The sequence below is a fragment of the Onychomys torridus genome, chromosome 2, assembly GCF_903995425.1.
Source record: "Onychomys torridus chromosome 2, mOncTor1.1, whole genome shotgun sequence".
Taxonomy (NCBI): Eukaryota; Metazoa; Chordata; class Mammalia; order Rodentia; family Cricetidae; genus Onychomys; species Onychomys torridus.
Window position 1 is genome coordinate 38,496,536 of NC_050444.1, and position 16,426 is coordinate 38,512,961.

The 16,426-nt window shown below is 42.3% G+C and overlaps 1 protein-coding gene across 2 annotated transcripts in view; it reads left to right on the top strand.

Annotated features, from left to right (window-relative positions):
- Cpa6 (carboxypeptidase A6) overlaps positions 1 to 16,426 on the top strand; it is a 315,538-nt gene that overhangs the window by 109,725 nt on the left and 189,387 nt on the right. For both annotated transcript variants that reach the window (XM_036179829.1, XM_036179830.1), the window contains exon 2: positions 3,135 to 3,210. In XM_036179829.1, coding sequence (XP_036035722.1) covers positions 3,135 to 3,210 — 76 coding nt within the window. The remainder of the gene's footprint in view (positions 1 to 3,134; positions 3,211 to 16,426) is intronic.

Below are 16,426 nucleotides of genomic sequence, written 5' to 3' on the forward strand. Positions count from 1 at the left end.
GGAAAAAAATGTAGCAAATTAAAAACCAAAATCAGATCAGACAAATGGTCCTTATTATGTGCCAATAATCATTCTAAATACTTTATAGTCACAATGCAGTGGATTATTCCAGGGTTAAGCACCAGAATCCCAAGTCTTCAGATGGAAAAAGTGAGGTACAAAGGTTAAAAATCTTGTCTGAGGTCACACACTAGCATGACCACTTGGCCTTAGAGCATATGCTTTTACTACCCTGTCACTGATTTAGTAGAAACATGATTTCATAGGAAGAAGAAACTTCTAGGGGCCTCAAGTATTTGAGAACACAGCAAAATTAGACTTGAAAGGCAACACCAATATCATATGGTTCTGGGAGTCTGGACCATGAAAATAGGACTAGGAGGCTAACACTGAGATTCTTGTAACAGGCCAAAGTGGAAAGCTAGGGCCTGTGTCTTCTGTGAAGAACAGGGAATTTCTGAGATATCTTGCTCGCTCTATGCTACCTCCTCAAACTGACGTGAGAAAGCAGCTCTGTGGTAGAGTGCTTGCCTAGAGTCCACAAGAGCCTGGGGTCAGTCAGTATCCAGCACCACACACATACACACACACACACACACACACACACACGCACACGCACACGCACACGCACACGCACACGCACACGCACATGCACACGCACACGCACACACACACACAAAAACACACTCACACACACATACACTCTCACATACACACATATATACAACATACACACACCACATACACACATCACACACATGTACACATATATACATACACACATACACACAGAGAGACACAATACACACACACACATTAACGTGCTGTCCTTCAGACAACTCTGTATAGACTCTGAGTTAGGAATAAGTATCTGGTTGACAAACACATGCACTTGAGCGCCTACTTGCCCAGTAGTCTCTCTAGCTTTAACCCATATTCAGTTGTTTGATTCTCTGATCATAATCCAAAGCAATTAATAGAATCATCACCTATAAATTCAAAGATTATAAAGGGAATCCACCAGGACTGGGGAGATAGTTCAGCAGGTAAGTTACTTGCTGCCCAAGCATGAGGACTTGAGTTTGGATCTCCAGAACCCACATGCCATGGTTACTTACTATTGTATCAAGGTAACAAACAGCTAGAATCCCATTGGAGACAAGCCTCTGGGTGTGTGCAGGGAATTATCTTGACAAGGTTAGCTGAGGAAGACAAGCTCACCCTACATGTGGGCTGCACCATTACCTAGGCTTGGATCAAAGCCTAAGAGAAGGAGAAAGCCAGCCAAGCATCCATACTGATCATACTCTGCCTCCTGATTACAGATGCCATGCGGCCAGATGCCTCTAGCTCCTGCCACCAAGATTCCCCTGCCATAGTGGACTGTGCACTCACATAATGACCCCAAATAACCCAACAGGAAAAATAACTACATGCCACATAAAGCTACACTCTGTTGCTGAGTCTCATCCCAGCGCCCCTCAGGAAAATGAGAGGCAGAGATGGGAGGATCCACAGATGTTCAGTAGCCAGCCAGCCTATGTGTTCTTTTCCATTTCAAACAAAGTGAGGACTCCCACAATGAGGTTATCATCTAACTTCCACACATGAAAAGGAAAATTTCAGGTCATTTTGGATAGCTATGCCCGGCTGTGTTTTTCTCTAAACTCAATACCTAGAGCCTCCCTGTTTATAGTACCAAATTATGGCTCCTGCTTCAGAAAAATACTGGCTGTCAGATTCAGAAAGAATAAGGTTTTTGTTCAGTGAAATAAACAGGGGCATTTGGGGCCATGTGGATTTCCCTGCTAAAGAAAGAGCTCTTGTTGGATTTGGGTTACTGATGATTCCATCGACATATATTACTGGCTTATAAAAGAAAGGGTTTACATTCTTTTGCCTGCCCTGTGTAGCAGCTTTGCTTTCTGTTCCTTGATGAGCAAGTAGCAATAAATACATTTCTGAAGCCGTGCCTGAGAATTTATAAAGGCTTGGATAAATTGACCATTTTGTTATAAAAATGGCAATGCTGGGTTTGAGCTACCATTTCCAGAGTTAAATAATCCCAGGGGCGGTGGGCTTTTTATACCCTGTACTCTCAGAAGAAGAACCAGTTGCCAGGTTGAATGATCCATCTTAAAAAAAAAAAAAAAAAAACACCTCCTTGTGGCTGTAAAACAGCTCCAGATTGCTTCCTCTGCACACTGGAGGAGCTGACAGGGCCCCAGATGGAGCTGTTTCTCAGCAAGCTGTCAGGTGATCCATCTATCAGAAAAGCCGTAGCACCCAGCTGAGTTGCCTATTGCTGCCAAGATTTGTATTGGGTCAGGTGGGAGAGGCCAGCGTCTGATGAATCCAGAAAAACAAAGGTCAGAGGCATCTGCGCCAGAGAGGAAAGCTATGTGCTCATGCTTAAATTCCCAAGGTTACGTTTAGCATTGCTTTATACAGACTTGACAGTTTTTCCTTCTGCTTTCCTTCATATGGATTTCCTGACATTGATACTGAGAGGTTGTTTGCTATGGTTTTGGGAAAACCAAAGCACAAAGCTGCATTAGAGCAAGGCTGCTCAAAATTTATTAGATGATTGTCAGCAAGCCAAGAAGGCTTTTCATTCATAGCCCCAAAGAAGGTGTGATGAGATCATTGGAAATGGCAAAGCTAAAGAATTAGAAGGGAGCGCACAGACCTAAACACTGTCACCCTGGGGGTTGATGCCTTCCCCATTAGCCTTACCTCATCTTGGAAACTGCCATTCTAAAAGGTAAAAGCATGATATAATATGTGAGTCTATATCTTCCAACCCTGATGAAATACCAAAGATGATTCAGACTGAGAAAAGAGACTGGACACACTCAGAGAATACCAATTGGCTTAAATACTTAAGGTTCAGTGGAAAGCTGTACTGCTTTTATTAAAAGCACAGAGTTTCTTAAAAGGTTTTTTTTTGTTGTTTTTTTTTTTTTAATAAAAGGCAGAGAAGACTAGCAGGCGTTTCCTGTTATTCTCATGCCTGGCACACCATTGGCAATGTGCTAATGTCTTCTTTGTCTGAAACAAAAAGAAAAAGAAAGAAAACTGATGTCTGTCTTTACTCTTAAATAGTAACTCTGACCTTCCCCTTTCTTTTGTAGTGATAAGGTGATAAGACTCACTCCTAAAACCGAAGAGGAAGCATTCGCATTGAAGAACATATACCACCGATTCCAGGTAATGGAGCATGCGCATGCCCTGTGGTCAAGCCTATGGCCTGTGTTTTTGTGACTTGGTTTTGCTCAATAAGGTTGAATAATTAGAATAATTAGCCAGAGGAAGCAAGTAAAGAGACAGCATGGAAGAGCATTTAAAGGAGAGTGGAACGCAGACAAGGCTTAAATTATCTAACACACCATTTATTTACTACTTCATTGGCTATCCATCTGCCAGGTAGCATGGATGCTTCTTGGGAGGTTTTGTTCACTGTTGTATTCCCAGTGAGCCTCTGGAATATTCTAGAAGTGGTAGTCAGTGTTTTCTTTGGGGTTGTGAATTTAATTGACAGTTTTCAGAACTCCACTTTTCCCTTTTGAAATCTTCCTAAAACATGCCCACCTACTTCTTTGGATTAAACTTTTAAGTGGAAGTAAATTGGGGAAGAGGAAACTAGACTTTCAGTCATTAACACCGCTGTATTTCAAGGGTTTTCTCAGCAAAGATGAAGGTGTTACTCAGTCTCTCTCTGACGGGTTGTATGGATTTGGAGTGAGAGTCTCTCATTGTTTTAACACTGTTTACAACAATTGTCAGCTTCAAGTAAAGACTTCAGATGAGAAGTGTGGCTATTAATTCTCCCCCACGCTGACCGAAGTAGACTGGTCCATGAAACATGTGGTGTTTGGGCTTCATTCTGAAAGACGGCAGAGCAGATTGCCAGAGGGGCCTCATTCATCTTTAACATGGGATGGTAATATTTTCTCTAGGTGATGGAAGTTCAATCCTCTGTGATGAAGGTGTTAGAGGACGTGGGAGAGAGTCCACCAGTGACTTCTGGGTGGATGGTTTGTAATTACCAGGCCTTGGATCTTCCCCTACTGGTTGGTTCTTCTGTTTGGCATCTTCCTTGTCAATATTGAATTTATCTGTAAATGGACTCTGATTTGAACTCTGAGGTCATTGATCTCTTTCCTTCCTTTATGACCCCAACACAAGTAATGGTACCTTGTGATCTCCTGCAAATCATACTTATTTTTTAACCCAGAAAGACTTGCTCCCCTCCAAGGCCCCTGCCCTGTGGTGCTGGCATTAACCCTCTGTGGTAGGCCAGGACTGTCTACCTCACAATGTTCTTCTCAGCTATGATAACCAGACACTTCCCAAACATCCCACCAGGGAGCTTAGCACTGCAGAGAAGCAAAGAAAATTCAAGTTGGCCTTTCCCTCTCGACCCCCATCCTGTTTAAATACAGCACAGGAAGAGTAAAATCACTTTGACTCCTGTTTGAGGGAATAGCTATTCTGAAATGAATGCTGAAACAAGGGGTTTTCTTCATTTTGTCACTTTTGATAATGGTAAGTGACCATCCATTATCAAAAGAGGTACAATTGCTTCACAAATGGAAGCAAAATATATTGACCATTCAGAAGGCCACTGGCACAGATGGCCACACATGTACTATGCGCGTTTATATGAGTGGTAATTGTTGTATGACAAGACTTTTCCTGGGGAGATGCAACATGTGTACTGTCTTACCCTAGACATAGGGATCCCAAGCCAGACCAAAAAGTATGGATACCCCCAAAGTCCAAGTTGGTAAACCAATTTGTTTTATTGGGGTTACTTGCAGAAGTATGTGGGGCAGGTTACTTACAGGAGCAGAAATGACTCAAAGACAGCTGCATCACCAAGCCCACCCCAGCACAAGTGATAGTTCACAAAAAGGCTGGGAACCCGGAGCACACTGCACAGCCTGCAGGCAGCTCAACAGGCTGGAGAATGTCCTTTCCAAGTGCTGCAGTTGTTCTAAACCTCTTCTAGGAAGCTAGGCTGGTTTCTGCTTCTTCTAGGTAGCTAGTCTTCTCTCCAAGTCTTCTTTGCAGCTTGGCTTGTCTAAGAGTGACTTTCAGAGGTATTTATTGCTTACTCTTGGAAGGAGAGGCCTAGAGAATCTAGTCAGTTTCTGGGACTTCCTGGAGTTATTTTGAGCAGTTTACCTTCTGGCTTCAAGCCTTTTCCTGCAGGGTAGAAACCTTCAGTCTCAGAGGAAACTTGTACACAACCATTACAGAAAAAGTTTCCTAAAAGTTGGCTTTCATTTAATCCTTAAGGAAAGTAGTCAGCTGTGGAGAAAATGTCTTGGAGCTACAGGAACTTAAAAGACAATTGAAAGAAGGGTGGGAAGAACAGTACTGAGGAGTGATATCAGGGACTCAATGATTGGCATCATGAAAGCCCTCTCAACAGCTGCCATGTGCACTGGGGAAAGACAGGAAGCAGAGTCAGCAGAGGGGAACAGCGCACGAGCCAGTCCAGGGAAATCCAGGCACAGGCTCCCAAGGATCTTCTTAGTGGTATCACACAGAACGTACCTAATTCTGGGAATCTGGAATTTGAGTATGTGTTAGGAAGGGCATGGCATAGTCAGGTCCCTGTAAGAATGCTGAGTAGTCTCTAGTGAGGCCCCTTGGCAGCCGTCACTGTAGATGTGGGAATTAGGTGTGTTCTGTGTGATGCAGGGAAGACAGGATGGACTTTCTTTCATCCTCTGCCCTGTGGAATTCATAGGCCAGAATCAGGGTCACCACAAACAGCTTCCTTGAGCCTGTGCAGTGAACTTGCAGAAAAGGAGGAGCTGCCAAGAGAAGTATTTGTAGCTGGAGAGCTTTTCTCCAGGTCACACTAAGCCCCAGAAGTCCGACAGCCCACGTATAAAATAAACACACAGACACTTACATTATTTAAACTGCTTGGCCATTAGCTCAGGCCTACCACTGTCTAGCTCTTACTCTTATATTCAGCCCATTTCTATTAATCTATACTTTGCCACATGGTTCATGGCTTACTGGTACCTTACATCTTCCTTGTCCTGGCAGCTGCTGGCAGGTCTCTCCACCTCTGCCTTCTCCTTCCCAGAATTCTCTTCTTTACTTGTCCCACCTATACTTCCTGCCTGGCTACTGGCCCATCAGTGTTTTATTTATACAGAATGATATCCACAGCAAATATTGTCCCTTTTTCCTAGAATAAGCTAGAGTTGACAGAATTCTAATGGCTCTAGCTCTCTGTACCCTTCTGCTCCTGCCCTGCAGAATACCTTTCCTGTGAATAGGGTGGGATGGTCATCCCCATGTTGATATTACATTATATGGCGGGATGGAGACCACCTGGGGTAGGTCTGAGCAAATCAGAGGAACCTTTAGAAGCGAAGAGTTTTTCTCCAGCTGTTCACAGAGGAAGGAGGTCGGAGGGCTGTTCCTGGTTGTCTCAAAGCAGCTCACAAACTGCTATGCTGGGAACCATTCTTGGGAGTGACGTGACCAGGAAAGACAATGATAATGGCCTCTAGGATATGAGAATGATCCCTAGCTGACAGGTAATCATGAAATGGAGACGTCAGTCCTACAGATCACAGGACCCTGAGGCCCAGATGAGAATGCACCCCCAGCCCATTCCTGGATACTTTAACGTTAGCCCATTGAGACCCTGAGGAGAATCCAGCCAGATGTGCCTGGACCACTGATCTGAAGGACTGGGAGATAATAAGTGGGCTTTGTTTAAACATCTAACCTGATGCTGATTTATTCCACAGCAATGGAAAACAGACGTATAGTAGTAACCACCCACATCCTGCCCTTTGGTTCTCATTTTCCTATGTGATGGCTCTAAGTTAATTTTCCTGAATTCACTGGCTGTAACCAAGCCTCTTAAGGAAAGTGAAAAGTGATTCACTGACATGCTTAAGCTGTAAATTCACAATGCCTTATCTGAAACATGATCAAATGCAAAATGTGCATGCAATATTGAGTGGAATCTGAGAATGTACGGTCAACACATAACTAATTAGACATAGGGCTGCTGTTACAAAGCTGCTGGCTTTCCTAATTAAATTTTATAGTTTTGCTGAAAAATTGAAACAAGAAAGTTAAACAGAAAACTGTGCCCCCAGAGAACTGGGTTGAGAAAGCACCAGCCAATTAAATTGTTAATTAAGACCATAACCATGGCTTAAATCAAGCTATGATGGAAGAGGAACAGTTTGCAGGGGAGCAAAATTAGAATCCAAACACTGTTCTGTCTGCGGTTCCTCACCAGTTCTTTGTGTTGAGAAGGAAGTGAAGTAGATTCATGTGAGGACACAGTGTCTATTGTGCGATCCGCATGTCCCTGCTGAAGGAAAAAACAAATGTTTCTGTCTCCAGATTCCTCATCAGAGGCAAGATAGGACAGGACAGGAAATTGTCCTGTCTGTCCAAGACTCAGTCACGTGTTTTCACACTGGAGCACAAGCTCAAAGGTATTGGTTTGATGGTCAGATGTCATTGGCAGTCATACCAAGATCACACCCCGGAGGCTCACAGAGACTGAAGTAATAACAATCAGGGACCCTGTTCAGGTCTGACTTAGGTCCTCTGCATATATGTTATGGTTGTGGGGCTTGTGTTCTTGTGGGACTCCCAACATGGGGTGTGGGGGCTGTCTCTGATTCTTTTGCCTGCTCTTGTGACCCTTTTCCTCCTACTGGGTTGCCTCATCCAGCCTTAATACAAGGGCATATGCCTAGAATTATTGCAACTTGAAATATGTTGCAACTTATTGCAACATCCCTGGGAGGCCTGCCCCTTTTCTGAAGGGAAATGGAAGACCAGAGGATGGGGGGGCGTGGCTGGGAGGAGAGGAGGGAGGGGAAACTGTCGTCAGGATGGAATATATAAGAGAAGAAGGAATGTAAAAAATTCCACCCTGGAAAGCTATACTCGCCATGAGGAAAGCTCCATCCCTGGGATTGCTGTTGCTGTCTAGAATGTGTGTTCTCCTCAGCCCCCTTTATAGATCTGTGCTGTAGTGAACATATATATACTCTAATACAGTGGGACTGCAGGAACTCTGGAACCCCTGTAATTCCTGGAAGTTTATAAGTTCTTATGTCTAACTAGATGGTTTTATCAACTGGAAAGCTTGTAAGGAAGAACATGGATGGTGGAGTTCATACTATGGGAGTTATGAAGTCCCAATTATGTTAGAAACTGTGTGGTTACAGTTTCTCTCCCCTCTCCTCTCCTTCTCCCTTCCCCTCCCCCTCTCCCTCCCCCCTCCCTCTCTTCCCATCCCCCGACCCAGTCTTTCTACATATAGTTCAGGCTGCCCTCTGACAGGCAATCACCCTGCCTTAGCCTCTTAAGTGCTAGGGACAGGCATGTGTCACCATGCCCAGACGATTATAAATTATTTTACTCATTGCTGTGGGAAAGAGGATTCCAGGATGTTCCCAGGGATTCTTGGTTTTGGTGTGTACACATCCCCTCCTAGGTAACCCACAGACAGTAATCCAGACATTTCTATAAAAGAATTTTGTAAGTATAATTATATTCCCATATCATTTGATCATAGGGAGAGTAGTCAAGTGACCCTGACCCAATCAGCTGAGCCCTCCCAAAGTAGGATGTTTATTTCTGCCTGATGTGAGAGAGGAAATCAGAAAGGCTCACATCTGCCTGGAGGAAATCAAATGCTGGGCATGGCCATGTGGCAGGAAATTGCAGGTGGCTACTTGTTGTTGAGAGCCTCCTTAGTCTTACTAAAAGGAACACAGGACCTCATTTCCACAAAGGAAAAATTTTACCAATGACTGGCAAGAATAGAGCACCCTGTGCCCCAGAAGAGAGCACAGCACAAGCTGACACATTGATTTCAGTCCAGCGACACCCTGAGTAGAGACTCCAGTTTCACTCTGCCCAGACCTATGGCAATAGAACAACCACAAAGCCACACTACTATATCTGTGATAACTCAGCAATCAGCATCCAACACTGTACCCTCAAATCGCCATCAGCTGCTGCTCTGGCTGAAGATACCTTCCAATAGAAAGCAAGAAAATGCAGTTTTCAATTTTCTATTAAAGACTTTATAAAGTACCCCTGCTTTTCCCAGCATGGGCTTTGAAAGAGAGGGAAGCCCCTCATAATCTAGGCCAGTGTTCCAGGCATACGATCTTGATTCATTGCTCACATTTTTCTCCCTCCTTGTGGCTGCGATCAATTACAAAACCAAACAGTGCCAGCATAGGGAGATAAAACACAGCATGTGAAGAAAGGGAGTACACTGGAAGCATTCTTGCAGAAGCCCTCCTCAGCATCATGATGATGGTGATTATGGTTGCCCTAGAGATCACAAATGAAGCAACTAGGTTGGTGGTATGACCTCATGCTGGTACCAACACCATGTTTCCTTTCCACTTAGGACTTGGTAGTTTTGGTGTGTTAAAAATCCTCTTTTTAGGTTAGTTTTTTAAAATGGTCTTATTAAACAACAGAAACTGCCTTTTCTAAGGTGTTTGACAGAAGATTTAGAGAGGTCAAATCAACAGGGTCTCATAGAAGATGATTTTGGCAGAGCTTTGCATCACAAATCCTCACCTCTCATGGCCTCCCATGCAGTTAGTGGTCTGAAGGCTGAAATAAAAGGATAAGTAGGCCATGTGCCTCATTATCTATATGGCTAATCCAAGGTGATTTATTGTGGAGTCACAGGGCTCTGAAAGAAAGAGAACAGGCTTGTAATTTTCCCTAAACCCAAGTGAAGACATCACTTTGCCACTTGCCAAAGGACAGGGTCAGTTCAGATTTAAGGAGTGAAAAACAGCACCTGATAAAAGGATTATAAGGTGTAACACAGACTGGGAAAGAATGTGTGGTCATTCTTCCCAGGCCTCCTCCATCCATTCTCACCCCACACACATGCCAAGCTCCAAATCCCAGATGGAAGAGAGCAGCTGCTAAAGTCTATCCATTCCCCCACTCATGGCCCTGGTCTTCTTTAGACCAAAACACCATCCAGATATCCTGCATGCTGCTATCACACAAACTTCTACTTGTTCTCCCCACTGTGCAGAAATGAAAACCTGAACAAGTTGCCTCTACTGGGCCCTGTCTAAGTGTCCCCCAGGGATGTCAACAGTAATTTACAACCCTAGTCACACACAGAAATCCCTATAAAGATTTTTTGTTTTGTTTGAGGTACTAAGGATTGGATTGACCCAGGCCCAGTGAATGGTAGACAAGTACTCTACCACCTAGCTACATCCCTAACATGTCTTATTTTTATTTTGAGAGCCAGTCCTACTAAATTTTTCAAGTTGGCTCTGAAATCACAGTGTGGCCCATGCATAATCCTCCTGCCTCAGATTCCCAAGTATCTTAGAGTGCAGTCATGCACCATGATGCTTGGCTCTGGAAAACATTTTATAAAAAGCTGACATCTGGCCCAGTGCAAGAGACTTCAAATCATTTGCTCAAATGATCCTTGGCTGTTAGCATTTGTTAAATACTCCAGGAAACTCAGCATATCATCAAGGTAACGGGCTACCAGTGTGTTGCATAGTTCCTTGGGTGTGACACAGCAGTTCTTCAAGATGACGCTTGCTTGCCTCTCTAATATTTTTCACTGTCATCACTTAGTCTGACTGAACTAATTGTGCTTTTCTCAGGCTGACCCTCTCTCTCCTCTTCTTGGCCCACACAGTGAGTACCACTTATCTTTGAAGTGGAAGCCAAAGCACCAGGTTCTCCTGAAACCCTTTGACTGGCATTGGATTCTGTGGAGAGCTGTACCCTAGCATCCACATCACTTTGTGTTCCCTCTGCAATAGATTGATCAGATCTCATGGATCTGAAATATAAGGTTTCTGGGAATACATATGGTAGATGGGAAGGCATCTGCAGAAAAAAAAGTATGCTAAAAGGAGTTTACCTATCTTGTCTCCAGAAACACAGCCCAGGTATGAATCAGAAGATATCTTTACTGTTCCTAGACCCACCTTTCAAACTATACATATTTTCTGGTCATTATAGGACACCAGTTATAGTTATTCTTAAATTTTCACCTATAAATGGATTGGAGAGAATTTTTTTTGTGCTTTGTTAATTGTGAACCTTCCAATAATACCTTTTTGTAGACTTTAACATGCAATCAATGATGCATGACTAGATGAAATTCCCTTTCAAAATATAGTTATGCTTGCTGTAACTGAGGTTTTCTATCAAGTGTATAGACTAGGTTGGTGCCATTTCTTAGTCCCATAAAGTTAGAGAAGGCTTTGTATATAAATCAGCCATGGCCACAAAGACTTGACCTAAGTCCTGCATTTCTTACTGGATAAATTTGAAGTCATTTTCCATGTATGCCTTGGTTGGTTTTAGATGTTAGTGTTGGTTAGAGAGCAGTAGATGTGAACCCTAGGACCTCCATTGGAGAAGTGGACCGTGACACTAATGGCTAACATCCAAACACAAGTGTCCTGAACAAGTAACAGTGGCTAAAGAAATGGCCTCTCTCTACATTTGACCCACTTGATGTCCTATATAGAGAAAAAGAGGAAAGCAGTTAGCATTGTGACCTCCCACAGAAGTACTTGCATCCTGACTCTTCCATGACCTAGTTACAGGAGAACCATTACATTACCTACTTTCTCTGGCCCTCCATTTCTTCATTTCTCTTATCGAACTGAAAATCTCCAAAAATAAAGGACTGCGTTTCATTCTTCTTTGGTAGGATCAACCTCTTATTCATCTTTATTGCACCGGCACCTGACCATAGTAGGCACTCAACAAGTATTCCTTAAATTCATAAACAAGTTAATTCATTCATTCTTCCACTTACCTGGAATTATAATACCAACAAATCAAACTTGGATTCTTATCAAGAGCAGATAGATGACTGAACATGTTATCACCACGATTTTAAAACCTAAAAATATAGGTGCAAATTAGAATGAGTTCCTAATGATGATGTAATGGATTCAGTGGTATAGTGTGATGGGCAAGGTTATGAGGTACAGAGAATTGCTCATTTTTTTCAATTACCAAGGAAAGTTTATAGAGGAAGTACAGTTTCTGCAACAGCTTGTAAGAAGTTTCTTGAGAAAGACACCTGTGAGATCTGCAATCTGCCATTAGGTTCTTAACTTTAACATTCTTGCCTTTGGGTGTTGACTAACAGTGAGCAGAATAATGCTGATTATTGGAGCATTTGAATTTGAAGATCAGAGCTCAGGTGTTCTGCCTTGAAATCAATCTGTGGTTTTGTATAATCAAAAATATCTTACCTGTTTCATTCTTTGACACACTTGATTAGCAAACTCATTCCTTAGAACCTAAAATAGCTATTAGGGATACATATGTAGTGGTTTTGTGCTCTAAAAATTTCAAAGCAGCTTTTACATATTCATCATCTGCAACCACAAAGACTTTGCTTCATTAAAGGAGTTTCCTGTTTTCTACCACTTTAGTTACTTATCTATTTATTTATTTTTAGTTGTATAAAAGTAGAGGGATTAAATTCCCATGGTGCCACAACACATTTCTAAGATTTTTTTTATAATTACATTTATTTTTAGGTTATCTGATCATCACTGTTCCTCCTATTCCCTCACAGTTTGTGCACATCTTGAAGTTGACTGTGATCTGGACTAAGAATAAGCATCACATTATTATGAAAAATGAAAGGAGACAGTACAGAGCATGTAGCATAACCAATCAACAAAAATGTATTGACCTAGTTTGGGGATTCTGAGGAGTTGAGATGATACACCACAAATTTTAGTTTATTTTCTCCATTAGAGAGAAAACATTGGATACACAGGAGGAAGGTGCCTCTGTGTATGGAACCAGGCTAAACTTTTCCATGATAGTTGCAACCTTTTGATGATGAACAGAATAAGTCTTGAGTCTTTGGAAAAGGAATAAGTAGAATAAAGAGGGGGAGGGTAAGATATGATCTATAGCCTTCCTCCCCTCTTCAATATTACTGTCTCTTCTAGAAATAAAATTCAGTTACTGTATCAAGAGCTTGGCTTGGGATAGATAGCCATTCATTAGGTCAACACATTGTATTGAAAAACAAAATTCACTGAAGTGTAATCAGAACTCAGACACTATGTGCATGTGTACCTGCTAGTTTTATGTCAACGTGATACAACCTGGACATTTCTGAGAAGGAATCTTTTGCAGGATCTCTCTGTGGTGATCAGGCTGGCCTCAGACTCATAGAGATACAGCTATCTCTGCCTCCCAAGTGCTTGGATTAAAGGAAGAGAAAATCTTAATTGAGAAAATGCCTCCAGAAGATTGGCCTGTAGGCAAGTCTGTGGTGCATTTTCTTGATTGGTGATTGATCTGGGTGAGTCCATCTCAGGTGTGTGTGGGGAGGGGTGCTGCTATGTTTAGGAGAGGGTCATATGTTATATAAGAAATCAGGCTGAGCCAGCCATGAGGAGAAAGCCAGAAAAATAATGTTCCCCCTGGCTTCTGCTTGAGTTCATGTCTTTGATGTGGAGTGAACTCTTTCCTTCCCAAATTGCTTTTGGTCATGGTGTTTTATCACAGCAATAGAAATTCTGATTAAGACACTATACTGTTGACTTTATAAAAAATTTCAATATAAAATTATTTCATGATTTAAATATGGTTATCCCCTCTTAAATTTATGTTGAAATATGGTCCCAAGAGAAAGAACACTGAAAGGTAATGGGTCCTTTAATATACAATTAAGTTATTAAGCAAGATTTCTGCAGTTCTCATGATTGACTAGTTGGCTATAGGAGCAGACTATTATGAAGCTGGGCTGTTCTTTTCTCTTTCATGGGTCCCCAATGATCTTTCTGTCTTTCTGTCATGGCATGATATAGCATGAGGGAGGCCCTTACCCATCTCTCTCCCCACCAGAAAAGGAAAAATAAGGGATTTCACTCTTCATACTTACTATGTGATTAGCACAGTGCTATTTGTCCAATACACATTATCTCATATAACCCACATACTATAAAGAGCTACTGCCAGTACTATCTCAGTTTATAGATGTAAATGGAGTAGCTGCTCTATTTTCCATTCTGCAGAAAATTTTTCCCACTTAAGGGGTTCCTTTGAATGTGATTTAAGAAATAGTTTGCTGTGAAATATTTATCAGATGGCCAGCTGAGAGCCGGAAAGATAACTGAGAAATCTACATAGGCTGAAGCAGGATTTCTGACTGGAGGGAGCCAGGGATTGCCACAGACATGGCTCCATTCACAACACTCTCTACCAGCAGTGTGGCCCTGAGCCCTTAGCCATTTCTCCTGCCACCTTCAGCAAGTCTCAAAGTCCTTTAAATTCTTCCTTGGTTACAATGGGATTAATCTACTTGAGCATGTATCATCTTGATACAGCTAAATGATTGACAGCAAGCATGAGAGCCGTGTTTCTAAGGTGAATGTGTAAATAACTGAGGATATACTCGGAGACTGGGAAAGGAAGGATGGCGATGGGCATGAATTTGCACTTAGACAAATCTAATGGCAATTCTACACACCATAGAGCTCACTGGTTCATATAAATATTTGGCAAACATTGAGAGAAACATTTACTAACTATAAAGAAAGCACACAACTGATTTTGGAGTGGCAAAATCTCTCAAGATCACCTCAATTTCCTTTAGGACCATCAGAGTCCTCATTAGACAAGTGTATAATAGTTGATTAAAGTGGCAAGATAAATGGTAAATATTGACATTCACAAGACTTAGATATCACCTGGTATAATTTATTCCTTAATAATTTGCATAAATACACTTTATGCAACAGAATCATAAGTGGACCTAATCATAACAGGGAATGTAAAAATTCGAGCCTTGAAAGTTAATTCTCTGACCAGTGATATTTAACCCCCTTTTCTTCATCAAATCTTTGAACAATGCTCTCAAGCTAGAAGGTCGCATCAATGGGTAATACATGAGTAGTTATTGGAAGAGGTTCTAATCAAAATTTTAGAAAACTTTAATATAGTAAGAGGAAAATTATAAAGTCATACTGGAAAATATTGGGGGAAAGTCAGTGATGAAGTGAAATGTGAGATGTGAGTGTAGTGAGGGAATAACATATGTACAAGTCATCCATCTCTTGTCGGGGGAGGGGTCCAGGCTCTCGGGGACTGCTATAAGGATCTCCATTTACGTGGTAGACTGTTAGGGACTCAGCACATTCTGTTCTCTCTTCTTCTCCATCACTGTATTTTACAGTCTCCCTGGTGTCCAGTTAGTTGCTTTATAACTAAGCAGAGACAACAGGAGATATCCACAAAGAGACATGAGTCATTTCTGAACGGAAACCTTTAGAGAATGGAGGTTCTCCCTCCATGCCTCCTGCTGTCTGAATGACAGAAAAAGCAGAGGCCAAGGGAATAAGGAATCCTGACCTTGTAATTACTTGGAACTGTGTATACGGGGGAAAGTTCACAAGAAAGCCCATGTTTATCTGTTACATGACCAAGAAATGATTTTCTTTTGTATTGTAGACATATTGCTTTGTTTGTTTGGTTTTGGTTTTGGTGTTTTGAAACAGGGTGTCTCTGTGTAGCCTTGGCTGTCCTGGAACTCACTCTGTAAATCAGGCTGGCCTTTAACTCAGACAGATCTGCCTTCCTCTGCCCGCCAAGTGCTGGGATTAAAGGTGTGTGCCACCACTGCCCAGCCAACATATTGTTTCTCAGCATCATTACAAATAATACAGAAAATGAGACATTGAGAAAAGCTGAGCTCAGTTTAGAAGATGGTAAAGGGGATCAGAGTTCTACAAGGGCAGTGTGGTCAGACAGATTCTAGACTTTAATGGAAGAAACGAGACGGAGACCATTCAAGAGGGGAGGCCCATTTGTGGTGCTCATGTTTGCAAAGTGAGCGGCACTCTTCCCCCTCCCCAGCCTCCTGCTTCAGATGACCCTAGAGCAGCTTCCACTGAGTTCCAGAAGGGCAGTGGCGGGGAGGTAGGAAAACAGCAGAGAGGAAGACTCTCTCTAGAAAAGAACTTGACAAGTATATGTAGTGAAACTTAATGGGAGAAAATTAGATATGCCTAAGATATCAAAGTTGACCAAAAATAAAATGAAGCCACATTAAAACCTTATACCACTGCCACAACTCCAGCTGGAAACAGAATCAGAATGAGAAACAGGCTTGGAAAAGCTGCAGGCCTCCTGAAGCACACTCACCAGTATCCACCTTAGCTTGGCATGAAGAAAACTTCCCAGAAAAGGCAGAGGAGAATGGAGGGCACACAGTGCCTGCCTCCTGGAGTGCAGTGTCCTGGGGCCAGCTGAGGGTGGTTCTGTGCTGCCAGATCTAGAAGCTTTTCAGTTGACACATGGGGAAGGTCCAAAAGACAGAATCTGCTCTGAGTTAGTGAATCTCAGAGCAAAGGGGCAC